Below are 27,610 nucleotides of genomic sequence, written 5' to 3'. Positions count from 1 at the left end.
AAAAAAAAACAACTCCGGATTCGGACAGGCTTTCCCAATTTCGGAGAGTCAGGAACGTCTGGGCGTGTACGAATTCTGAAAGAAAGTTCTGAGACCACCCATCCCAAGTTCCGAATGACGTCAATCACCTCCCTTTACGAAGAGAAGAGTCCGGACGTCAGGAAGAAGCATGTATTGGCCTTTTAGTTCTAATCAAAAAGAGCCATTAGTGTTTGTGGTTCCCGGAAAGTTCCTCTTCCAACAGCCACGGTCCAAGCCTCATCTCATCCCATGGTCCAGATGTTCCTCATGGGACCTTCATGGCTCCTCCCCCTCCTCCCCCTCCTCCTCCTCCTCCCCTCTGTCCATGCAGATGTGGGCCAGGGTTTTGAACTTGGACGGGTCCAGGTCCTCCAGGAAGGCCAGGTCGTCCTGGTCGCCCAGCTCGCTGCAGCAGCCCACCGAGCCGGCCGCCGAGCCCTCTCCCTCGTAGCCGTACGCGCGCGCCGCGTCGTCCGCGTAGCGCTCCTCAGACTCGTCGGCGAAGTAGCCCAGCTTCTGCAGGGGGCGAGGGAGGGGGGAAGGGGATAGAGGGAGAGAGAGAGAGGTGGGGGGGGGGGGGGGGGGGCAGAGAGAGGGAGGGAGGGTGAAAGGAGGGGAGAGAGGGGGAGAGGGAGCGCGAGAGAGAGTGGGAGGAAGGGGGAGGTAGAGATAGACAGAGACCAAGAGAGAGAGAGAGACAGAGAGAGAGAGAGAGAGAGACAGAGAGAAAGAGACAGAAAGAGAGAGAGAGCGAGAGCGCAAGCGAGAGAGAGAGAGAGAGCTAAATTAGCATAGTTTTTAATAAGCAGGGTTTTTGTTTGCTATTATAATCATTTTCGGAAACAAAGGGAGGTTATGTGGAAGTCAGTTCATTAACAGTTCATGTGTTCCAAACTTAAGTGGCTATTTTGTGAGAAGAACGCTTACGAGTACACTTCATGGCCCTGCTGCTAATTTGCTCTTACTTAACAATTTGTCTGCATACATTTACCTTTATAACTGATTTTTAAGTGTGCTTTGTGGTTGTTCAAATGCAGCATTATACAAAAAATGTCTTTGACTGCAGTTTCAAGTACTGAGAGGGAACCAGCACAGGGGAAGTACAGGACAAAACCCTTTACAGTATTACATGTATACAGTATACTCCTGTTCTATTAACATCTAGAATATGATCCTAGGCCAGTTTAGAGGATTATGTGAGCCCAGAAAAACGGGTGTGTGTGTGTGTGTGTGTGTGTGTGTGTGTGTGTGTGTGTGTGTGTGTGTGTGTGTGTGTGTGTGTGTGTGTGTGTGTGTGTGTGTGTGTGTGTGTGTGTGTGTGTGTGTGTGTGTGTGCAGTCATTGTGTGAAATGGCCATTTTCAGGGTGCTTCCGACAAGCAATGATTTTGTCTCAATCGCACGCACGCACGCACGCATGCATGCACGCACAGGAATAAAGTTAGGTTTAGGCATAGTTTTACTGAGGTTACGTTTACAAATAAAGTTAGGTTTAGGCATAGTTTTACTGAGATTACGTTTACGAATACCTGGTGGCGACCGTTCCGAGGTCGCCGGATTTGACCCGGGGCGAGCGTGTTTTGGGGCGAGCGTTCTGGTATTCTTACCCTGTCCAGGTAGAGCCCGTTGGTGTCCCAGGTGTGCAGGGCAGAGAGGTGACTCTGTCTGTAGTAGAGAGAGTCCATGTACCCTGGACCTCTGTAGTGTCCACCTCCACCTCCTCCAGAACCATAAAAACTGTTCATACCCTGCTGGGTTCATTAAAGTTCATTAGTTAGTTTCTGGGCCCACATCAACAACAGGGTGGTTAGAGTTCATTCAAATTTTTAAAAAATGTGGGTTGTTGAGGCTTATATATCGTTGCTGTCAGGCAGAAACCTTGTACCTTTTGTTCTTTTTTTTTCTCGTACATAATGCCCTGCTTCATCATACAAGAGTGTCCCACAGAAGTGGTGAAAATAGCCGCTTGTAGATCGGCTGTTTTCACCGCTTTTAACCAGTGGCGTCAGTTCAGAAAAAGCTGAGGTATGGCAAGGTTAGGGTTGCCAAGTCCCAGAGATTAAAAAAAGGACACCTATCCGGGTGAATTTCTTTGGCGGGGGGGGGGGGTCAAACCCCTTAAAACCTCCGAAATGCATAGAAAACTATGTATTATTCAGCACAAACTGAAAACCAAAACAATAAATCATATAAAAATGCTACCAACCTGGGTGGTCATGAAGTCGTTCCTGGAGGACTGATACATGCTCTGCTGAGTCATGGTCATGTTCTGCTGCTGCTGACCAATCAGAGTGGAGCCCCCTCCCCCCATCATGGCGGCCTTCTGCTCCAAGAGCCCCGCCCCCTTCACTGAGCCGTCCACCGTGTCCGCAGCGCCCCCCGCTGTTGGGATCAGGAACAGGTCGGTGGACTTCTGACGGGTCAACGACAAAACCAGGAAACTTATGGATTGCATCTTTAACACTCAAGTTTTTAATGTGCATGCGTGTGAAAACACGTCTCCTGGGGAGACACAACAAATGTTGTGTCTCCCCAGGAGATGTGTTTTAGGCCTTAAGCCAGTGGCGTACTGTAGAGGCAGGACAGGCGGTCGCCTAGAAAACCCAAATAACCCGAAAATGTGTCATTGTGTGCTTAATGTCCTCAAAGTCACGCATCCAACAAGCTTTGAACTGAGCAGATTGGACCTTCCGTTGCAGAGATAATGGCCAAAACATCTTGAAAACGGCCACTTTCGCCGATTTTCGAGGGGGGGGCAAATGTAATTCCTGGGGACGCTACTGCCTCAAGCTAAACATTTTGGACCCCTGGAATAATTTATCCCATTGTAATTCCCGGGATTTGAACCCGGGTCTCCCACGTGAAAAGCCAACATCTTAACCAGCCAAAGGGAATTCCCTGTTGCTCGGGGGAGATATTAGACTTTCAGGCCATCAGGCTGAGGTTGTAAACCACTCTGTTACACCAGTGTATTTGCACACAGTAGGGAATTTGACTTAGCTGGTTGCTGTCTGCACATGTGAGGGGAAAAAACAACCAATACAAGCAATTATACAGAATAATTTGTCCTCCTCTGTTCTGTAAGTGGAAGTCCAGGCATTCAGGAACCAATCAACATCAAACATTATGTTTGGATGAGAGTGTGTTTATGTTTTGGCGACTATGGGGAAAGACTTTCCTGGCTCAACTTAACGTCTCTGTCAGCACAATTAAGCCTAATTTATGCTCCCGTCATAAGATGCATCCACGACGTGTTGTGAGCTTGTAGGTCTGCTATTTTTGGCACAACACTGTCTTTTGACAAAGTATTACATCAGGCTTTAGACAGCATCATTTACTCTTGCCCTAACCCTGCAGGGTGGGTGAAGTTCTGGTTAAACGCTATGAATTTATGGAGTCAACTGGCCAGGCAAAGGGGACTAATTGAGCATTTTATTTTTACTGACCGACACTTTTGGGAAAACAAATCACTGCATAGGACCAAATGTTCCCAGAGTCCTGGTTCTATTTAGTCTATTAAACTAAAAGCCTGACTGCTTATGCCCTGTGGCGGAAAAAGTAGGATACTCAAATGTTTTACTTAAGTAAAAGTATCAATACTGCAATGTAGAAATACTCTGTTACAAGTAGAAGTACCAATTCACAAAGCAGCGTGTAAGTTCCTGAAATGTGCGGATCACATGTGTATGTCACGATGAATCTGGACAGCTGCCAGCTGATCGCGAAATGTGAAGCGCATTACCGAGAAGTTGATTTGCATTGTTCCGCATTTCACACCTTAAAAGACGTTAAGCCTGACTCAGCATTTTGTAGTCTGCACTTGGAATCTGGCACCACGCCCCATTTCACACCATAAAAGGCAACAGGAAATGGAATACCCAACTTCAACTTCAACCGTGCTGAAGAAGTTCAACTTCGTCTCTCATCAAAAAATACAGTTCGGTGTCGCAATACGTTTGAATTGAATTGAATTGAATTGAATGAGCAGAGGATCTCACCACTTCCTCGCCCGGTGCTTCAGTGTTGGACTTCAGCAGCATGCCACCGCCGGTGTCCTCCAGGTAGATCTTATCTCCTTTGGTGGAGCAGGCAAACACAAAGAATATACCTGTGCAATACACACAGTACATATAGAGATCAAACACAAAGAATATACCTGTGCAATACACACAGTACATGTAGAGATCAAACACAAAGAATATACCTGTGCAATACATAGTATAGAGATAGAATGAGAGCTGGGACTATGTGTCAAGTCTTATTTTCGTGTTTTAGATAAAAGGGATAGTTCACCGCCAAAATAACTATTTTTTTCTATCGATTAGTCACCCCATGGAGACTTGAATTCATGGTTATTTTTTTGTTTTTGTCTCATTCCTAAGCCAATAATTCGATGACCGGCAGCGGTTCCGGTAGGAGACACAAAGAGTCTCCTTTGTGTCTCCTACCGGTCCGCTGGTCATCACATCCATGGGGTGACTAATTGATAGAAAACAGTATTTTTGGGGGGGAACTATCCCTTTAAGGTTTAAAAATGGGTTAAAATGTTTAAAAAAAAAATGCCATTCATGAAATCGCTGTGCTACAACAATGATGTCCTTACAAGTATAGTAATACAATGTGTGTGTGTGTGTGTGTGTGTGTGTGTGTGTGTGTGTGTGTGTGTGTGTGTGTGTGTGTGTGTGTGTGTGTGTGTGTGTGTGTGTGTGTGTGTGTGTGTGTGTGTGTGTGTGTGCGCGTGGGTACTGTATACTATACTCACAGAGCAGCAGCAGCAGCAGCAGTGCCAGCAGCATGGCCAGGACCCCCCACACCCCCAGGGCCGTGGAGGTCTGCTGGGCCACACACTCCCCTCCCAGGCAGCGACACACCCTCACCGTCACCTCCTGCACCACGCCGCGGCCCTGCAGGTCGCTCACCTGGATGGGGACCACGTAGGTCTGCCGCGGCATGTCCACCGCCTGCTGCAGCACCGCAGACGTGTCTGGAGCAGTGGTGGAAAAAGTACTTAAATGTTTTACTTAAGTAAAAGTATCAATGCTGCAATGTATACAAAAGTACTCTGTGACAAGTAAAAGTCCGGAATTCAAATTTTAATTGAGTAAAAGTATGAAAGTGTTGGTATGAAAATGTACTTAAAGTAACAAAAGTAAAAGTACAAAAATCTTTGAAAATAGCAGATCTACAAGCTCACAACGCGTCGCATCGCAATACAGAAAAAAATCTAATCAAATAAAACTAACTAAAAACTATTAGCATTATCAAAAAATAAAAACGAATAAAAACTAGTAAATGCGCTCTAGAAACTAATTAAAAGTAGCCTAATTAGAAAAAACTAATTCAAAACAAACTAAAATTAAACTAAAATGAAAAATCCCAAACTATTATAACCTTGGTCTGGAGCAGGAGAGGGCGATAGTAAACTAGTGAGGAATAGAGACACCAGAGGGGGCTCCACAGATTTCATTCCCCCCAGATTCGGCACAAACATGGGGATGAATTCGTTCTACTGTTATGCAGTGTTGATTTCGTCGACTAAAACTATGACGAAAAGTGTTCGCCGACTACCTCTTTTCACTGACGGAAACTAAATAAAAAACAAATAAAAACGTAAGCTACGATGACTAAAACTAAGACAATTTCGTCAACAAATAATAACTAGACTAAAATGTTAGTGAGGGACGAGTGGAGAAGAGATCCAGTAGAACTAAAAGACAAGTAAATGTTATGTTTGGTTGCGCTCGGGTGTTGCGCTCTGAAAATAGCAGATCTACAAGCTCACAACGCGTCGCAGTTTTTCAGAGTGCAATTCAGAGCATCAATGAGTTGACTAAAACGTTATGATATTTAGTCGACTAAGTCAAGACGAAATCTACAACTTTTCAGATGACTAAAATATGACTAAAACTAAATGACATTTTTTTGTCATTGTGGCATAACACTGGTGTTACGCCACCAAAATGTGGAATGCCCTACCACCAGCAGCCATCAAAAAGTGTGACTCCCCTCCTTACCCTCCTTCAAAACCACCATAATAAAGCACCTGTCTGCAATTTGCATCTGGACCTAGACAAGTCTTCTTCTAGCTTTGCAAAAGAAATGACCCCCCCACTGTCTTTTCTGTAAATATATGTTCACTGTTCCAAGTATTGATGCCGTTGCACCTTTTGCAAACTGCTAATAAAGTATTCAATCAATTCAATCAATCAGAGATGATGAAATTTGCTGCCATTTGTCCCAAAGTGAATGCGAAACCATGGAGACTTGAATTCATGGATTTCTTTTAGTTTTTGTCGCATTCCTAAGCCAATAATTTAATGACCTGCGGACCGGTAGGCAGCGGTTCCGGTAGGAGAAACAAAGGAGACTCTTTGTGTTTCCTGCCGGGCCCGCTGCCGGTCATCAAATTATTGGCTTAGGAATGCGACAAAAACAAAATAAATATCCATGAATTCAAGTCTAGACTAAACGATGGGGAAAAAAGTCATTTGGGGGGTGAACTATCCCTTTAAATCTTGTAATCGTGACATCCCAAGCGTACGTGCGTACAACGCGTGCGCGTGTGTGTGTATGTGTGTGTGTCAGTGTGCATGTGGTCACTGTGATTGAGTGCTGGCCCCAGGGCAGTGTGCTGTCAGAGGAAGTCATACTGGGAGTGTTTCCTGACATTTGATCCGTGGATCCGCTGGCTGTGTGTGGACACACTCCATTTGGTTTCATTTACACTGGACTAACACTGTTACAGCATGTAAAGGCACTCTAAGCCTCTCCACATATACAAAAACTGTACATGTATGCAGTGGGCGTCCCTTAATGTTTTAGGGATGTCCGATATTGGCTTTTTGCCGATATATCAGATTTTCCGATATTGTCCAACTCTTAATTCCCCATTCGAATCAACCGATACCGACATATGCAGCTTTTTTCAACCAAAACTAATGTCAGGTAACAACATCCTCTCCTGCCGTGGAATGAACACATTATGCCTAAATGTAAACATTCTCTGTGCAAAATAAGAGAACGACTTCAACTTAGGGATAGTTCACCCCCAAAATGACTGTTCTTCAATCGATTAGTCACCCCATGCATGGAGACTTAAAGGGCAAGACCACTTTGGTAGAGGTTTGGGTTGTGTATTTACCTTGCCATGATGTAACTCCAAAGGTGGACAAGAAATCAAAAATAATTGCGCCATTGATTAGAAATTGATAATTCAAAATATGCTCCTCATTGACTTACATTGTACGGTAAAGCAGCTCTCAAAGTCACTCTTTTAGCACATAAACAAACGCAAACAAAGTTGATTCAGACAATATAGAACATCACCAAACCCAGTACTGTTTTTATTTTTTATAAAAATGTTAACTTCCTATTGATTTTGCCATTTTTATTAAGAAGAAAACCCGGACTGGATTCGCGGATCTGGATCCGGATCTTCAAATAGTAAAATAAGTAGGAAGTTAACATTTTTATTAAAAAAACAAACAGTACTGGGTTTGGCGATGCTCTATATTGTCTGAATCAGCTACGTTTGGGTTCATTTATGTGCTAAAAGAGTGACTTTGAGAGCTGTTTTACCGTACAATGTAAGTCAATGAGGAGCATATTTTGAATTATCAATTTCTAATCAATGGAGCAATTATTTTTTATTTCTTGCCCACCTTTAGAGCTACATCATGGCAAGGAAACTACACAACCCAAACCTCTACCAAAGTGGTCTTACCCTTTAAATTCATGGATATTTTTTTGTTTTTGTCTCCTTTGTGTCTCCTACCGGAACCACTGCCTACCGGTCCGCTGGTCATCAAATTATTGGCTTAGGAATGTGACAAAAAGAGAAAAAATATCCATGAATTCAAGTCTCCATGGGGTGACTAATCGATAGGAAAAAAGTAATTCTTTGGGTGAATTATCCCTTTAAGTTATGTAAAAAAAGTGCCAATATGGTACTGTCATATTTATTATTAAATATGCCACATATGATATACCGATATTTTCCAATATTGCATTTTTAATATCATGGCCGATATTTTCGGGCCGATATTACCTCGAACATCTTTATCGGCAACCCGACTGTGCGGAACCCGATAGTACTCACTGGTGGTGTGACCTATCCTCCATTTGCCGTCATGGCCGTCGCCCAGCTGGAAGTGGAAGGGGGCGGAGTAAGGCGACTGGTCGGCGTCGGTGGCGTGGACGGTGACGGAGCCCATCTTCCCCTCCTCGTCTTCCTCGCACACCACCAGAGCTCCTGGTCCTCCCCCGTCACCTCCGGTGTCGGGCAGCACCAGACCCGGCAGGTTGTCGTTTACGTCTTCGATCAGCAGTGTCACCGTGCCAACGCCCGACATAGAACCTATGGGAGGGGAGACACACAGGGGTGGGAGGAAAAAGTACAATATTTGCCTCTGAGATGTAGTGGAGTAGAAGTAAAAGTATTGGAAATTGTAAATACTTCAGTAAGTAAAAAATACCTCAAAAGTGTACTTAAGTACAGTACTTGACTAAACGTACTAAATGTACTAAATGAGACACAGAGGGTGAGAGGAGTTACAGTTACATATGTAACACCAAAAAATCTGTAACACTGAAAATAGCCAATCCACAAGCTTGCCACACGGCAAGTGTGGATCTGCTGTTTTCACAGAATGTTCGGCTGTCATGAAATGCCCAAAATAGGGACACTTGGGTTCATGTGGTTAAGTAACAATCGCAACGCAATTACATAAGAAACAGAATCAGAATCAACTAGAGGAGCTGTTATTGTGGGAACCTGGTTTCAAACAGGTTCAGACTCACTGGCGTCACCGGCGACGTTATACATGTTGTTGGGCATATTTAATAATCTTATATTTCAGATATATAATAACTCTATGGTTCAGATATATAATAACTCTATGGTTCAGATATATAATAACTTTATGGTTCAGATATCTAATAACGTTATGGTTCAGACTCACTGTTGTCCACAGCCTTGATAGTGATGATGTACATGTTGTTAGTGACCAGAGGAGACTCCAGGTCAATGGTGTTCGTCACCGTCAGTTCTCCTGAGGTCTGAGACAAGCCCACCCACGAGCCAGGATCCAGCACCTTGTAGTACCTACACACACACACACACACACACACACACACACACACACACACACACACACACACACACACACACACACACACACACACACACACACACACACACACACACACACACACACACAGTATTAGGTTTCTTTACAGACCGACGACACATATACTGTAGGCTACAGCAGGTCCAAGAAACGAATGTCTCTTCATGTTTGTGTCGTGACTCGTGTTTCAGCCGGTGGTGTAAAGTAACTAAGTACATTTACTTAAGTACTGTACTTCAGTCCAATTTTGAGGTATTTGTACTTGAGTATTTCCAGTTTCCAACACTTTTACTCCTACTCCACTACACCTCGGATCCAAATATTGTACTTTTTACTCCACTACGTATGTATTTGAAAACTTTAGTTACTAGTTACTTTGTAGATTTTGGTGTCACATTGTGAGCTTGTAGATCTGCTATTTTCTAAATATTTGTATACATTTGAAAACTTGAAATGGGACATTCTGCATAATGAGTACTTTTACTAATAAGTACATTTTGATGCCTATACTTTTGTACTTTTACTGAAGTACATTTTGAAGTCCGGACTTTTACTTAGGTAACAGAGTATTTCTACATTGCAGTATTAATACTTTTACTTAAGTAAAGCAATTGAGTACTTTTTCCACCACTGTGTTTCAGCACATCGTCGTGTCCATCTGGAGAATTACTCGTATTAGCAGCCAAGACAATATGCTCAGGCATATGTCGTTGTTGTTCAACAGCCAACAGGTGAGTTGTTTAGCTACAGTAAGTAACCTGCAATCAGTGAGAGGATCGCTACAAAGGGGGAGATTTTCATAATAATTAGCAGCGATAGAGTGCGTTTAGTCACAACAATGTCAGGACCAGTATTTGGTAACATTACTTTTAAAAGTAACTTGTTAAGTAGTTACAAAAATGGTAATTGGGCTACTGAAAAAAGGCCAACTGGGCCATTCCAGCTCCCAGATAACATTTCAAACAAATCAGCACCAAGAAGCAAAACCCATTTGCCATAAAATGATGTCATGTTCAAAATGGATTTATAAGTTGATCTGATGTCTCATGTTGACATACAGCATCTGTACCTTTTTGTAATTCACATAAATGGAGAAGACTGATGCCACCTCTTACTTGATACAAGATGGTGATCGACAGGAGGCTGCATTGTTTATTTTGAACCAGTCTGATGTCATGGAATGCCGTATTTGGGCAAGACTGACGCAAACTCCATATTTGGGCACCTCCATGTTTGAGAATGACTGACGGGGAACTCCATACTTGGGCATGGATTACCTCATAGCAGTGGTGTAAAGTAACTAAGTACATTTACCGAGTACTGTACTTAAGTACAATGTTGAGTTACTTTTACTTTACTTTACTACATTAACCACTCGAGCCCTATATATTTTGGCCATTTGAAAATAGCCGATCTACAAGCTCGCCATGCGGCGCGATGCGACGCATGGTGAACTTGTAAATCAGTCTACTCAACAATACTGTCAAAATATATAATAGTAATTGATGTGATTTCTTTATGTTTTATTATAATTGACTAAATCGATAAGTTATGGATAAACACTTAGCCTTATGTAATACGTCATAGTTGTCATGGTTACCACATTTTCAATCAGAGTATTTGGAGGCCAGTTTGAAGCCACGAGGAACCCCATATTTGGGCAAAACTGACTTCATATTTGATATCTTGTGATTTATTTAAAAGCTGATTCCACACAGTTTAAGTGGCTTAGGCATCACTGGACAGTTCCTTGTAATACTGGAAATATTATTTAAAAAAGTAGTTTTTTGAATAATATTTCCAGTTATCGTCAGTGTGTAGAAATGGCGTCTGCAAGCGTTCTCCATTCTGAAGAGCAGTTCCTGTGTTCTATCTGTCTGGATCTGTTCGCCGATCCAGTCACCACTCCGTGTGGACACAACTACTGTAACGCCTGTATTACACATTACTGGGACACTAGCGATGTGTGTCAGTGTCCACTGTGTAAAGAAACCTTTGATACGAGACCAAAGGTATCCGTCACTACTTTCATTTCCGAGATGGTTCAACAGCTCAGGAGTCAGAAATGGAAAGACGAATACGACAGAAAGGCAGAGGCTGAAATCCAGCAGATGATCCAGGACAGACACGGGAAGATTTGGGAGGTCAAACGCTCAGTAGAGCTCAGCAAGAAGGATGCAGACACAGAGATAACGGACAGTGTGCAGGTCTTCACTGCTCTGGTCAACTGTATTCAGAGAAGCCAGGCTGAGGTCATTGATGTGATTGAAGAGAAGCAGAAAACAACAGAGAAACAGGCTGAAGGCTTCATCAGAGATCTGCAACAGGAAATCACCCACTTAGAAAAAAGAAGCTCTGAGTTGAAGCAGCTCTCACACACTGAAGTCCACCTCCTCCAGAATTTCACATCCATCAGCACCCCTTCACCCATCAAGGACCGGGCAAAGGTCAATGTCCATCTGTCTTCACTTGTGGGGACTCTGAGGATAGCTGTGGCTCAGCTGGAGAAGACTCTGAGTCAAGAGATGAAGAAGAAGCTGTGTGATGTTGAGCTGAGGAGCATCCAGAAATACGCAGTGGATGTGACTCTGGACCCTGATACAGCACATCGCCGTCTCATCCTGTCTGAGGATGGAAAACAAGTGAGTCATGGAAACGTATGGAAGAATCTCCCTGACAACACAGAGAGATTCTCTACATATGTCCATGTCTTAGGAAAACAAAGCTTCTCAGGAAGGTTTTACTATGAGGTTCAGGTTACAGGGAAGACTAGGTGGAGGTTAGGAGTGGCCAGAGAGTCTGTCAACAGGAAGGGAGATATCACACTGAACCCCAACAATGGTTACTGGACTATAGGGTTGTGGGATAGAAATGAGTACTGGGCTCTTGTTGGCCCTCCTGTCCTCCTCCCTGTAAGAGAGGAGGTCCAGAAAGTGGCAGTGTTTGTGGATTATGAGGAGGGTCTGGTCTCTTTTTATGATGTGTCGAACCAAGTTCATCTCTACTCTTACACTGGCTGCACCTTCACTGAGAAACTCTATACATTCTTTGGTTCAAGTACGAACCGTAATGGTACAAACTCTGCTCCTCTGATCATCTCTCCTGTCAATCACACCGATTAGACCTAATTTGAATGGAGAGAATTAATAAATTACACAGTATAATTATACTCTTTAATTCACTTTTATGAATAGTGCGCATTACAACAAGATCGGTGAGGAAATCCTGAGTCTTATTTCCAGACTATGGAAGTATATCTGCCATCAATACGTATGGATGCGTAAAAGCGCTGAATGACTCAAATATGTGAACGGCACTGTGTTCACATTGCAACTCACAGCACTGTCACAATGGAGCAGTGGTTCCCAAAGTGGGGTCCTTGAGGGGCTTCCTGGGGGTCCCCAGCAAAATTAGCTAGTTAAAAGCAATTTATACCACTTTAGCCCATAAACCATTTGAAAAAAAAGCCCATAAAACTATTTGAAAATAGCAGCTTGTAGATCTGCTATTATAAAACAAATCTTGTAAAATGTGTAATATTTGAAACATTTTAATTCTAACAACGGTCCCAGATCCTATTAGTTTGAGGGTCCTTGAATATTGGCAACATTTGTGAAAATAGCAGACATGACGCGTCGCTAGTATGTCGCAGGGACTTACCCCAATACAACCCAGTGGTGGAGAAAGTACTCAAATGTTTTATTTAAGTAAAACTATCAATACTGCAATGAATATCTACTCTGTTAAAAGTAAAAGCTCGGAAATCATTTGCAGAATGTCCCATTTCACAAGTTTTCAAATGGATACAAATATTTTGAAAATAGCCGATCTACAAGCTCACAATGTGTCACATCGCGACTCATTGTGAGCTTGTAGAACGGCTATTTTCAAATGGCCGAAATGTATATAGGGCTGAAGTGGTTACTGTATGTTTTGTAATAATAATCAAAATCTACAAACTAACTAGTAACTAAAGTTTCCAAATAATTGCAGTGGAGTAAAAATACAACATTTGCCTCTGAGATGTAGTGGAGTAGAAGTAAAAGTACTGGAAACTGGAAAAACTCAAGTAAAGTAAAAAATGTCTAAAAAATTCACTGAAATACAGTACTTGAGTAAATGTACTTATAGTCACTTTACACCACTATCCAACCACTGCATAGAAAGCAATACTGTAACGTACGTCATGCCCGCGCTGCTCTTGGTCTCGGGGTCCAGGGCCGCGTAGGTTCCCAGCACCGTCCCGTTGGGCGTGTTCTCCTTCACCTTGATCACCATGTTGGGGACCACGAACTCGGGACCCTCGTCCACGTTGGCCACGCCCACCTCCACGGGCACGGACACCCAGGAGCCCGCGGAGCCCACCAGAGGAACCTCATTCTCCGCCGTCACCCTCAGCATCACCGTGGAGCCCTTCTCATAGTCCAGAGGCTGGAAGAATATATAAGATATAGTTCTTCAAATAAGCTTTTACGTTTCACAATTGTTACTTTCTTTTAGATAGTAATTGATTTAGCTCGGTGGTTTCTCAAAGTGGGGCTCCCCCAGGGGGGTCCTTGAGAGGGTTCCAGGGGGTCCCCAGTAAAACGTGTTAACCCTTTTAAGACCGGGAACACATCTGTGTCATTTTAGATTTCTTTGGTTATTGAAAAATAGCAGATATACAAGCTCATAGCTATGAGCTTGTAGATCTGCTATTTTTGAACATTTTTTAAATGTGTGCAAATCTTTGAATATATATATTTTTTTTAAGCGAGCATTTGTAAATCTTTGCTTTTTCCCCAGAGATGTAGTGGAGTAGAAGTAAAAGTATTGACAATTGGAAATACTCAATTAAAGTAAAACATACCTCAAAATTGTACTTCAGTACAGTACTTGAGTACCTGTACTTAGTTACACCACTGGACAAAGGTTAGTTTTGTCTTAATCTTGTTTCACTAGCTAATAGAACAGCTGTGATTACCCCAACCCCCCAGCAGGGGTAGTAGTTTCATCATTGGGTCTATTTCCTATCCACTGAATACACTGGTAACAGAAGATTTTGGTTTAAGGTCATACGGTCATGGCTCATGACATCACAACAACTAGAAACGTGCGCTCCACTGAGCGCAGGTCTCCGCCAGACTGGGTTGCCTACCTATGACTGGAAGCCACACACGGCCAATCGGAACAGAATCTGAAATATCTGCCTGATACATCTTGATCACGTGATTCCAGAGATGAAGTTTACCGATTTGCATATGTTGTTGACCAAATCTGTAGGAGTAGTAGCAAAACATGTGTTTTGGAGAAACAATGCCACTGTGTTGTCAGAACACACACGCACGCACGCACGCACACGCACACGCACACGCACACGCACACGCACACGCACACACACATCCCGGGCTCCCCCAGAGTTAGTGTCGAAGTGTCCTTGAGCCCCTAATTGCTCCTGATGAGCAGGTTGGTGCCTTGCATGGTTTCCTCCGCCATCGGTGTATGAATGTGTGTGTGAATGGGTGAATGTAATGCAAAATCTATGTAAAGCGCTTTGGATAAAAGCGCTATATAAATGCACCATTTACCACATAAAAGACAAGTCATTTTATTTTTGGTTGCGCTCTGGCGTTGCGCTCTGAAAATAGCAGATGCTACACGTTGTGAGCTTGTAGATCGGCTATTTCAGCATGCAACCAAGTGTAAAATCAGCCATTACGACACAATCAAGGCACCGCCAAAATACATTTTAGTCGACTGAATCAACTGTAGATTTAGTCGACTATAATCGTATGATATTTATTCAACTAAAACTTGACAAAAAGTAAAACATTTCAGGTGAGTAAAATATGACTAAATTTAAATGGAATTTTGTTCAGAAGACTATGACAAAGACTAAATCAAAATTTGCTGTCAAAATCAACCCCATAACTAACCTGCACCTTTGAACTTGAGGATATTTGAACTCACTCCATTTCACATCATTTAGGGTCCACCACATCACATCACCATGTCCTCAGGAGATTAGAGTGAGCGACCTCATGGACTCCATATTTGGACGTAATGGACGACCCAAGGATTCCATACGTGGTCGTGGTTCGCTTATTGCTCCATAGCCAGCTGACTCAATCGAGTCCTGCATCATAGCGAGATCGCCATACTGTACACCATTTATATGGTGTACAGTGTACTATATATGTACTGTAGGTGCTGTGGAGGCTCCATATATGGATATGGCATGAGACTCGCTCGCTGCATAAATATCAAGGAAAACTCCTTAGGCAGAGACTTAAGAAAATTGAATTTGCTCATAAAGTGCTCTGTGCTCATAGTGAGAGGTGAATTAAATAGTAAATAGGAAAACCATGTCTCTTGCTTTACCACGGACTCTATGCAGGATATTATCCCGACGGAGCTCTGCTCCATCTTCAGGGTTTCTGAGAGGAGGAGGAGAAACTCACTGCCCTGCCGTTCAAAACCGTCCCTGGCTTGCATCGCTAAAGACGTCCGCTCCGCTACGGGGGGAGCCGCTGAAAAAGAAGAAGAAAGCCGATCCCAGGAGAGATCTGCTGACGAGAGAGAGGCTGAGGAAGAAGCTGAAGAAGCTGGAGAAGGTTCCGCCCGAGCTGATCCCCATAGAGGACTTCATGGTTCCGTCCAGATGCCTGGACGAGGCCAGGGTTCGCCCCGCGCCCCTGCTCTCCTTCGAGGAGAGCGAGCGTCGAGCGCTGCTGCTTAAGGAGTGGTCGCGTTACAAACAGGTACGTCTAGGTGTCATGTTTATCGCAGCTTCGTCTTTTGTTGAAAGCGATTTTGAATCGGTCCTTCTCAAACTGGGGTCCTGCAGGGACCCCTAGGGGTCGTTGAGGGAGTTCTCCAAGGGGGTCCCCAGCTAAATGAGTGTTAACTCCGAGAGTGTACAAGCGGGAGTGTACAAATGTACACTCTCAGAGTTAGTTATGGGGGTCAGTCTGTGTGGCCCCTAATAGTTTGAGAATCACTGATCTAAATCAATGTATCTCAACGAATGGTCCAGGGGTCCACCAGGGGTCCAAAAAATGTACCCTTATGGGTCTGTAGCTCTGAGAGTGTACATGTAAAAATGACCCCATTTCTTTATAGGACCACAATGGAAACAAGTCCGCATAACTTTGTTGTGTTATCCTTTCAGCCTTAATGGCTTACTGTACCTAGTGCTGTTCACATTTCTAAAAGTATTCAATCAATCAATCAATTATCTTTGCGAAGCCAATTACACTGTAACATTCTCAGTGTTAATTTAACTCTGAGAGTGCACAGAGTTACATACCCCTAAGGGTCCATTTGGGGACCACCTGGTGCGATCCAGCGATCCAAATCCATCCATTCTGTATGCTATTTCTAGATGACATTCAATGATGCCCTGTATTATCTCTCCACTCTTTTCAGATGCAGCACATGGTTGAGATGGAGGCCGTTGAGCGTGCTCTGGAGGCTCAGAGGGAGGCTGTGGAGGATCTGAGGCTGGAGGAGTGTGAGGGTCTCTACAGGGCGGCGCTTGAGCCGGACCCCCTGCTGTTTCCCTTCAGTCACCAGGGACCCGCCTACACAGCACCCAGGGCCCAGCACCAGGCTCCTGATGGCAAATACAATGACATCACCAGGGTCTACACTCAGTGAGGAGTGGCCCAGTGGTGAGCAAAGTGCTCAACAACAGTCAAAATATACACAAATGATGACCCCAAATGTTAGGAATGTGATTTAGATTAGCATGTTATTTAGACATTATGCAAGGATCATTGATTACCTGGTATCAGATAGTTTCAATGTACAGATTGTTATTTTTGATAGTATATTGTTTATGCAGATGTTAGGTTCATTGTTTCTTGAGGCACTACCGTGTCTCTCTGCATTCTATGTATGTGTTTACCTTATGATTATTGTAAGTCACTCTGGATAAGAGTGTCATATTTTGCTCCATAAGGAGAAAGATGATAAATAAATGTGTTCCACTTGCTGCTACCCAGCAGGTTCTAACAGTGCTGCATTCATCATTCTGTTTTCTTGATTGAAAATATTATTGAATACAGGACTTTTATTTGTAGCGGAGCATTTCTACATTATGGTATTGCTACTTTTACTTTACTTACTTTTACTAGATTTTAAGTAGAAAATCTGAGTACTTCTTCCACCACTGGAAGTGTATCATCATAATACAGTAAATAACAGTTGGTTTTGTGGTCAGGGCTGTGGGAATTTATAGACCATGTTTATGTTAATGATCAATCAATGAATTGTGTTCTGACTTGGATCAATTGAACCAACAACAGTGCACTTTAAGTTCTTATTTATCACAATAAAAACTATTTTTTTCAAGGTTTTAAAGAAAAAAACTACTGTAGCACTGGCCCTTTAAGGAAAGTGCATAAAGAGGGGTGGCCAGGTTTGTGGCCTCCTGTCTAGCCAGAAGCCTGGCTTGAGTGTTTGTGAGAGAGACCTGGAGACATGAGGGGTACAGAGTATAGACTAATTCTCGGTAAGACTATCTGAAACAAATGACAAGGTTTTTATAACTCATTGTAGCAATAGTGTGTATATATATATAAGAGTTTAGATAGGCTGACAATATTACCTCCAGGTACTTTGAGCAGCAGTACCCTGTGACTGTGCAGGCCTATATCAATGGGAGCCATGAGCATATATTGACTCATTGGGTATGTTTGTTATTTTGCTGTATTTTGTCATCTTGCTATAGGGGCCTAATGTCTGGGATGAATTGTTGGAGGGTTGGTCTAATGCTTTATTATTTGATTTTTTGGTAGGAGCTGAACCAACCATCACTGTTTTTCCCACCATGCCATATATACTATTTAGACAGGTTTTTGCTATTGGACTGTGTGCAATAGGGTTGACCTGAGGACAGAGCTATACTGGGCCATTAAGTAGCATTGCATGGTTTTGATTGTGCGTATTTGTATTTTGTGTTGATTTGCTTATTTACTTTATTTGCTTTTGGTTTTGCATTATTTGGATTTGATTTGTTTAATTTCGGTTTGGGTTTAGTCCCTTTGCAGAACTCCCAGTAATACTAACCGCTTCCTTTCTGTATTTCAACCTGACGACTTTTTATACCAACTGTTTGAATAAACTTGACACATTTGATACATCAGCCTCTGGTTCTGTTCATTCTGAACCCGTACCTTTCTGGGGAACCATACCTTGTTCAGTCGTATATATCTATATCTATCTCTCTCTATATCTCTATATCTCTATCTATATCTCTATATATATCTCTATATACATACAGTATATGGTTAATGTGTTTAAAGGATCCCTCACTCCTATATGTGTGGGTGGCATAGTCATTGCTTTACATAGCCCTGCTACATTACTATGAGATTTTCCTTTTTGTTTTACATGAACGTTATAATATCAACAAAATGTTAGTGTTTTCTTTGGGGGGCCACAATGCAATATCCTCACAGGCCACCATTTGAGAACCACTGCTTTAGACTTTACCTGATGCTTGTTTTTACCCAGAGAGACCTGTCATGAGTGAAAGGCTGGTAGGGGTTTTATTATTCTGCTGGAGGACATTTTGACAGGGAGCTACAGAACAGTGGGGACGGCACACTGGGGACAGTAACAGTAATCACTACAGTTTTCTTATATAAGTGCTGTGTTTACCTGGACAGGAGGTCACTAAACAACACTTTCTCTTCAGTGGTGACATTGCAACAACATTCAGCCCTCAGGGAGCCAGAGGAAGGATGGAATAACTGAAAGCAGAACAAAAGTATTCCACACGGCGCTGCACTGCCAGAGTACAAAGCACAAACAGAACAGAGCTGTGAAAACGCAAACACATAAAGCCAAATTTATACTTATTTAAATAGCAAATGCACAAGCTCACAACACATTGCGTCATGACATGTTGTGAGCTTGTATATCTGCCATTATGGGTGGGCTGGGTGTCATGGTTCCATTGCTACCGCTCTGAGCTGGAGCCCATAAATCCGTGCCTACTGCAGAGTTATTTGTCCCGGGAATCAATGCCAGTTGTACCCTTTCCCACTACAGACAGAAGCCAGATATTTTAGTGGAAGTCAGTGGGTTTTTTGTCCAGTGGGAAAGGGGCTATAGAGGCAATATTTCAACAGTCGCAGACAAAAAGGCGGCTACAGACACCAAATGTCTACCGCCACTAATTCCAAAAAGAGAAAAACAAATGTCAAAACATTGCGACAAAAAAACAAGGCACCTAAAGGGATAGTTCACCCCCAAAAATACTTGAATTCGTGGATATGTTTTAGATTTTGTCGCATTCCTAAGCCAATAAGTTGATGACGAGCAGTGGGCTCCGGTAGGAGACACATTGTCTATAGCCGACCTTACCAGCGATTCCGAGCGTTTTCATTAACCTTGGAAAAAAATCGTAGAATATTATTCTTCACAACGATTCATCCACCGATCGCTTTAAAAGACATTGCCGAGTCTCGTAGAATCGGGAGGAAAAACGCGTGCCATCGTGATAATCTGTTCCATAGTTATTGGCAGTTGAATTTAGGTTGTTTTTGCCAAAAAGCTAAAAAAAAAAGCAACAGAAAGCAGAGAAAAAGGCACGTTTCCAAATTCATTAGAATGGCAGTGCATGTGGCTGTTTTTTCTTTAGGTCACGTGATTTTCTGCTTCACTGCCTCACGGTCAAATGGTGACTCCTTTGAGTCAAATGGTGACTTTTTTGTTAGATAGGTTAGTGACGAGCGGAATCTAGCATAAACACCAGTACACGTCAAAACACGTCCTTGTCACTCAAAGAGTTAAGAATCCCCTGCCTCGATTGAGATGCGATTGACCAAGATATGACGACCATGCAGACATTATTATGTTGGACACTCGTTCTTATGTTTGTTTTTGACGTTTGTTTGTTTTCTTGACCACAATGTTAAGAAGGTAATTTAGATAGCATGTTATTTAAACAGACGCTAGGTTCATTGTTGACCTGGTAGGCCTATCCTATCATTTTAATGTACCGATGGTTATTTTGATATATTATTTAGGCAGATGCTAGGTTCTTGGTTTATCTGTGATCCTAGTTTCTTGAGGCACTACACTGTCTCTCTGCATTCTATGTATGTGATTACCTTGCTTATTGTAAGTCGTTTTCTTTCTTTTTTTTTCACATTTTGAGTCTGGGCGGCCCACAAAGTAAATGTAGCTCATGTAATTGACCCACTGGCTTGTCTCTCATCTGAAATGGCCAATCCTTGAGTAGCACCGGCCCACAGAGCAGACAGACATCACATTGGCCCACTGACTTGTCTTGTCTATCATCTGAATAACGGCCTAGTGGCCCAATCACAGGCTGCCGTGGCCCAGGAGTTCCACCCGACACCCAATCATATTACAGCTGATCTACAAGCCCATAATGCGTTTGTGACTCGACGTGTTACGTGCTTGTAGATCTTCTATGTTCAGCACACGACATGATGAGGAATACAAGAATACAAACACACGAAAGAGGATGAAAACGGGGCAGCACACTTGTAGAGAGGAGAGTTTACCATGTGAAGGAAGGAGGTTGAAGCTGCTACTAAATTATAAGCTATTGTACCTGTCTACAAGACAAGACCCAAAACCTCTTCTTTCCATTACCTCCGGTATTGTATGATTATTGTATGTAATTGTATATTTTTATTACAAATAATAACATTACATATTGTTATTATAAATACATTCTTATAGAATTTATATAAATATATTTTTATTATAAATAAAAAATATACCGCTCATCGGTTAGTATGTGGGACCTCGTTGCTCGTAAGGAGGCAAAAGAATCCGGCGTGCAGCCTTTGGCCGTGCACCTTACGTGCCTCTGTCTGAGATTCCTAGGCTGAATGAGGGACCCAGCACGTCCCTGCATATAACTTTCATATTTTGCTCCATGAGGAGAAAACAATGTTTTCCTCTTGCTGCTGCCCAGCAGGTTCTAACAGCGCTGCATTGTTTCATACGTGCTTCATCCTGTTTTCTTTGTTCACCCGCCATCATAAGCCTGATTTATTCTTCATTGCGCGACAGTGTCGCACTGCGAAAATAGCCGATCTACAAGCTCACAACGCGTCGCATCGCGACGCGTTGTGAGCTTGTAGATCGGCTATTTTCGGTAATGCTGCGTTCACACCGGCAGCTACAAAGCTACAGGCTACCATTCATTTTCGATGGAAGCCAGCGATGAAGATACAAAGCGATGCCCGACATGTGTTGATGCTACAAAATCTACAGAGCTACGATCCAAAGTTGAGCTAACTTCAACTGCAGCTACAAAACTACAAAACCACCAAGTGTTGTTTGACCATTTCCATCTCTCTCTTCACACAATTCCTACTTTATATGGTCTCTGTCGCTGGTGGAAACCTCATATCTCCAAAACTGTTACTTTTCAGGAGTTTTTGGACATAATGAGATTTCCACCCGAAAGCGACAATATAGTTTATTGCTGCCAGTGTGAACGCAGAATTAGGGACATCACAATTATACATTAGTGGCATTAATTGCGGCAGTTTTTCACAGTTCTGTTATGTTCTGTAGTTTTTACTCTGGTACAGCAGAAAAGTTTTGGCCTGCCTTGAGTTATTCCATCCTCCTCCCTCTGGCTCTCTGAGGGCTGAATGTTGTTATTTCCGACAAAATGTCACGATCGAGGAGAAAGTGTTGTTTAGTGACCTCCTGTCCAGGTCAACACAACACTTAGCCCATTCAATCCGGGCTATGAGCTTGTAAATTATTCTGCTATTTTTGAAAAATTGTAAAAATGTGTGCAAATCTTTGAATATATATTGTTTAAAGCGAACATTTGTAAAATATTTTTTTCCAGAGACCCCGAGAAGCAAAGATTTGAGTTACAAATCTTCGCTTTAAAAATATTTATATATTCAAAGATTTGCACAAATTTTCAATATTTTTCAAAAATAGCAGTATACAAGCTCATAGCGTGGCTATACAGGAGCTGGTAGCCTATATCTACTATTTTCTTAATAGCCAACGACATCTAAAATGACACAGATGTGTTCCCGGATTGAATGGGTTAAATGAAAACTGTAGTGATTACAGTAACTGTCCCCACTGTGCTGTCAAAATGTCCTCCAGCAGAATAATAAAACCCTTACCATCTCTTTCACTCATCATGAGTCTCTCTGGGTAAAAACAAGCATCAGGTAAACACTAAAATGTAATGGAAGGATGTTAGTGTAAGATTCCCTGAGGGTGAGAACTAATGTGTTGTTATGATTATAGAGTTCTGGCTCTAGTTTCATCCGCTGTCATATATTAACCCATTAAGACCTGAGGTTCTTCTAAATCCTAACAGATTAATGATTATATATTTTTTGCTATAGTATGTCAGTGGTGCTCAAACATTGCTACAGTGGTGCTCAAACATTTTCCATGTCAAAGACCCTCATATTATATGTAGTGGCCGCGGACCCCCCGTCTCAAAATATTTTGTTCCAGGGACCCCCCCAAAAAGCAAAGATTTGAGTTAAAAATGGTAATATCTAATTATATTCAAAGAATGTTAAAAAAAAAATCATGTTTTTTCAAAAATAGAAGATCTACAAGCTCATAGCACGGCACGAAGTGACGGGCTATGAGCTTGTAGATCTGCTATTTTTGAATAGCCCAAAGTATAAAATAATGAATAAGTGGTTAAAATTATTGAAAAATGCTCAAATCTAAAATGGCACTGATGCTTTCCCTGTTGTAATGGGTTAACACCCACATAACACAATGCTGTCAGAGTGGCTAATAATAACAGCACTCACGTCTTATCACCCTGGTGGCATATTAGCATAGGCACGCGCATGTACGCACGCACACACCAACACACACACACACACACACACACACACACACACAAGCACGAGTGAACTCACATTCACAGGTTGACGTGGACACACACACACACACACACACACACACACACACACACACACACACACACACACACACACACACACACACACACACGCACACGCACATGCACACACACCAGTCAGTCACACGAGCGATCCATCCGTTCGTGCCGATAAGCTGAGATGTGAGCGTGGTGCGAGATTACACTTTGTTGGTTTTGTGAGACGTTATTAATCCTCGAGAGAGTTGACCAGCTTTTCTCGCTTAGCCGTGCAAACACGCACGCACGCACGCACACAGTGAGGTCAGTGGATCAGGCACAGAGATTCCACCCTGCTCTGTCAGAGACTACATCATATAGTCTCTGTCGGGTGGAAACCGCTTATGTCCAAAACTGTTACGTGTGGAGCCTAAAGTTTGGGTGTGTCTGCAATATATCCCACTGACAACGTGTACGTTTAATTAATGGCCATGGTCATATTATCTAACCAGCAAAACAAATATCACGTCGCTCTTCCTCTTTATGTGTAGAACCACACAGATTAGAAAGACGCACATGTTTGCCTCTAATGCCTCTAATGAAATACTGAGATAAAAGCCAGTGTTCTTGTGGTAGATTCTAGTGGTGAGATTGTTTTTTTATCAAGTCTGAACACCATAAACCACACGGAAAATTGTATCTGCTTTTGGACCACAGGTGGTTTAAAGATGTGTCTCCGTCTGTACACTCAAACCCTGAAGCAGCTGATTTATACTGTTTGTGTATAAATGGGTTCCTAACCAACTCATTTAGGGGTTCTTGGAAGCCCCTCAAGAAGCCCCTCAAGAAGTCCCCGACCCCTATGTTGAGAACCATTGGGTCTTATAATACCACCGGTGTGTGTGTGTGTCTCACCTTGACCACGTACAGCAGCCCCTCGTTGGTTTTGGGGTCGGTCTCCATCCTGAAGGCTCCGTCGGCGTTGCCCTCGGTGATGGTGAACTTGGCGTTCCAGTTCTTGGTGTTCTCCTGGTCCTTGTCGTCCACGGGGATCCTGAGCACCAGAACCCCGGCTTTGTTCTCCTCTATTGTGGCCTTGTACTGGAAACAACAACAAATAGTGTTATATGTAAAGTATAAACCATGTTGTTCTCTTCTACTGTGGCCTTGTACTGAAAAACAACAACAACAGTGTTGTGTGTACAGTTTAAAGTCTTCAACGTTTTCAGGCCAAGGACCCCCTAGCTGAGAGAGAGATGAAGCAGGGACCCCCTCTATATTGTATAAAATTGTGTTTAAGATTCAAGTTTTTTTTAACTTAGTCTGCTCTTTTTTCCCTCTACACCTATAGCCTCTTTGCCAAAAATAGATCTACAAGCTCTCAACGCCTCGCTCTCAACGCCTCGCAGCGCGAGGCGTTGAGACCTTGTAGATCGGCTATTTTTGGCTAAAAGTTCTCCTCAGAAAAGGGATGCTAGGGTTCAAGTGGTTACGGTAAAAAAAAAAATCATATCACAAAGATTTGGCGGACCCCCTTTTGTAACTCTGAGGACCCCCTAGGGGTCTAACTTCAAGTGGTTGAACAGATTTTGATGCTATAGTAACACATTTTGCTGGGGACCCCCTGGAACCCCCTCAAGGACCCCCCTGGGGGTCCCTGGACCCCACTTTGGTTTTGATGTAAACGTCCTGTCCGACATACTTCCTGCTCTGACAGGAAGTGTGATTTCCCTTCATTCAGAGTGCGCTTCCTCCTCCAGCTCCCCAGCTGTGATTCTGCCTGATGTGGTTTAGCTCCTGATTATCAACATTGTCAAGGTCATTTTTGAGGATAATGGAGGCTTCACTGGTGTCAAGAACAATAATACTTGTTCCTTGACGGTGTAACTTTTAACTGCTTTGCTGTAGGGCAAGCAACAAAAAATGGCTAATCTACAAGCTCACAATGCATTGCGTTGTGATGCATTATAATAAGCTTGCAGATCTGCTATTTTCAACTGTGTGTGTGTGTGTGTGTGTGTGTGTGGGGGGGGGGGGGGGGGTGGTGATGTGTGGTATTAAGTATTACGTTTCTGAATACATTGTTGGAACAATAGGAGGAATTTGTACAGGGCTGGGTCTGGAATCCAGTAATAAAAACAAAACAAGCACCTATAGTCAGAAACCGCTGTGTAGTTACAACATTCTAACAAGGCTATTAGATGGTTTAATCTTCCCTTAATCTCTGATGTTTACACTGCAGACCTTCAGCTAGTGATAGTAAAAATAAGGGTGTGGTGCGTGGCCTTATTCTCACCCCCCCCAGGGCTGTGTCTCGGCAGTGACAGCCTGGGAACTATAGAATAAACCCCACGACCCCTCAAAACGCTATGAGCAACGCAACTGACACTCAAAGAACTGCAGATTCACGGCCTATATAGACACATTTCCAGACAACGTCACACTGAACAGAACCAGTATGACCGCTCATTAGATGCAATGTAAAAGTGGTCACAAAAATGTTAATATATACCATGGTTTACATTGTGTCAACTTGTGTGTAAACAATTGTAGCGATTCTCAAAGCAGTTGTCCCCCAAACCCCACCTCCAGTCGCAGAGGGAGCGCTCTATGATCACGGCACCAGAGCCTGCTTGATCGCGCAGCTGTATCCCCTCAAACCTAATTTATGCTCCGCCGTGCGAAGCTGTTCTGCACAGAGAACGGCAGAGAACAGCAGACCTCCAAGCTCACAACGGTCACATCCGCGACGCGATGTGAGATTGTATGCCAGCTGTTCACAATACCGTTGCGGGGTGAAGTATATATGTCTCCGACCCTATGAACAATTTAATGTAGGTATGGTTTTGCCCACTCTTTCGGTAATGAAATCTTGTCTGGCTCATGGACTATTACTAGTGAATGTCACGGTCCGCTCCTCGGACCGTGGACTGTGCCTTTATTATTTAGCCCTTGTCTGACCTTATATGGTATTGGACCCTTTTGGCCACTCTTTCTGTTGTATTGTTCCCTGTTCTCCTTGTACCTTTATTTTGTAGTGTTGTCGTGGTGTTTCCTGTCAGCCCAAGTTGTTGCTTCCTGTCTTGTCTCACCAGTATGTCTTTGCAATTGTAGTTCACCTGTGTCTTGTTCTGTTACAGCCAATCATGTGTTAATTGTCCTTTGTTCTCACCTGTGCCTAGTTAGTCCCTGTCTATTTATATGCCCCTCTGTTTCCAGCCTGTGTTGTTCATTAATGTTGTTGCTGTGTTCTGTCTGTTACCTAGTGTTGCCTTGTACTCCCTGTTTAGTTAATAAATCCCCCTGCATCTGAATCTCTCTGTCTCCGCTCACTGTCTGCGCTTGGGTCCTACACTTCTCTGCCCCACACTGTGACAGTGAAAGCTTATAAATGGTATTAGTAATTAGGGCACATATATATGTTTCTTAAAACAAAAGATGACTAGTATATTTCAAGTATTCTGTGAATTATGAAGGAAAATGTCAAAAGTGTTACTTTCGACCCCATTCTCCCCTACTTTTGCCGGGGACCCCTTTGGCTAAAAATAATAATTTTAAGTGATTAGGTTAGCAGGTCAAGTGTGTAGCTCTCTCTCTCCATGAGGGAGGATTCATCAGGTCTTTAAAGGCCTATAGAATGTCTCAGTAGAGGTGTCACAAAACATGACATATTATGACATATCTGAGCTATACAATATCCTGTGCTGATGGAGATGAGATAAGACGGTTTCGGTAGAGAAGTTCTATGACAGAGAACGACTTCTATTCTGGCCTTGTCACCTTGACAGATGGAATGTCGACACGAGACAAACTGTCCTCAGTTACACAGAGGATTTTCTTTGTCTGCATAGAGAGAAGCCTAATTTATGTTGTACAGCGGTGTCGTGTGCTGGAAATAGCAGACCTACAAGACCACAATGTATTGCGGACTGCACCATTAAAGGAGTAGTTCACCCAAAAAAAAAACAATTACACACCCCATGAAGCATTGAATTCATCGAAATCTTTTAGTTTTTGTCGCATTCCTAAGCCAGTAATTTGATGACCGGCAGAGTCTCCGGTAGGAGACTCAAAGGAGACTCTTTGAGTCTCCTACCGCAGGCATTAGCATCTTTCCACCGGTCATCAAATGATTACCAGTCCCCAGCTAAATGTGTTAATATACCACCAAAATCAGTTCAACCACCATTACCTTTTATACTTTGGCTATTCAAAAATAGCAGATCTACATAACAAATAAACTAAAGTTTGTAATCCTTTTTCTGTACGTCCATATGAAACGTCAAAGAGGTGTTGTGCTGTGTGGGAGGGGACTCACGGCGGTCTCTCTGAAGGTGGGGGGGTTGTCATTGATGTCCACCAGGTTGACCGTAGCCGTGGCCGTGCTGAACAGACCCGTCGTGGCTCCGTCCATGTCCCGGATCTCCACCGTCACAGGGATGGACGCCTGGGCCTAGAAACGTCCGACAAACAACCTGAAGTCATCGTGCCATGATGAATGAAGATCATTAATCCATTAACACCGGGAACGCATCTCTGTCATTTTAGATGTCTTTGACTATTCGAAAATAGCAGATCTACAAGCTCATAGTGCCGCACTATGAGCTTGT

At 43.0% G+C, this 27,610-nt stretch overlaps 2 protein-coding genes across 7 annotated transcripts in view; one reads left to right on the top strand and one right to left on the bottom strand.

The window, feature by feature from the left end:
* Nucleotides 1-280: 280 nt before the first annotated feature.
* Nucleotides 281-27,610, bottom strand: part of LOC311051205 (desmocollin 2-like protein) — a 41,622-nt gene continuing 14,292 nt past the window's right edge. For 5 of the 6 annotated variants that reach the window (XM_084065640.1, XM_084065641.1, XM_084065643.1 and 2 more), the window contains 10 exons: nucleotides 27,319-27,453; nucleotides 23,916-24,101; nucleotides 13,332-13,579; nucleotides 8,981-9,123; nucleotides 8,119-8,376; nucleotides 4,783-5,004; nucleotides 4,019-4,128; nucleotides 2,227-2,433; nucleotides 1,628-1,771; nucleotides 281-537 (listed from right to left, as the gene is read on the bottom strand). In XM_084065640.1, coding sequence (XP_083921766.1) covers nucleotides 298-537; nucleotides 1,628-1,771; nucleotides 2,227-2,433; nucleotides 4,019-4,128; nucleotides 4,783-5,004; nucleotides 8,119-8,376; nucleotides 8,981-9,123; nucleotides 13,332-13,579; nucleotides 23,916-24,101; nucleotides 27,319-27,453 — 1,893 coding nt within the window. In that variant the 3' untranslated portion in view covers nucleotides 281-297. The remainder of the gene's footprint in view (nucleotides 538-1,627; nucleotides 1,772-2,226; nucleotides 2,434-4,018; nucleotides 4,129-4,782; nucleotides 5,005-8,118; nucleotides 8,377-8,980; nucleotides 9,124-13,331; nucleotides 13,580-23,915; nucleotides 24,102-27,318; nucleotides 27,454-27,610) is intronic. The other variant, XM_084065642.1, reaches the window with a different exon arrangement.
* On the top strand, nucleotides 15,493-16,786 carry LOC311051206 (large ribosomal subunit protein mL40-like; the record flags this gene model as incomplete). The annotated part of the gene is made up of 2 exons (XM_084065646.1): nucleotides 15,493-15,888; nucleotides 16,556-16,786. 2 exons carry the CDS (start codon nucleotides 15,493-15,495, stop codon nucleotides 16,784-16,786), a joined length of 627 nt encoding a protein of 208 aa, XP_083921772.1.

The sequence above is a fragment of the Gymnoscopelus microlampas genome (genome assembly GCF_963454915.1).
Source record: "Gymnoscopelus microlampas genome assembly, chromosome: 9".
Lineage (NCBI taxonomy): Eukaryota > Metazoa > Chordata > Actinopteri > Myctophiformes > Myctophidae > Gymnoscopelus > Gymnoscopelus microlampas.
This window is presented reverse-complemented; position numbering and strand designations above follow the sequence as displayed.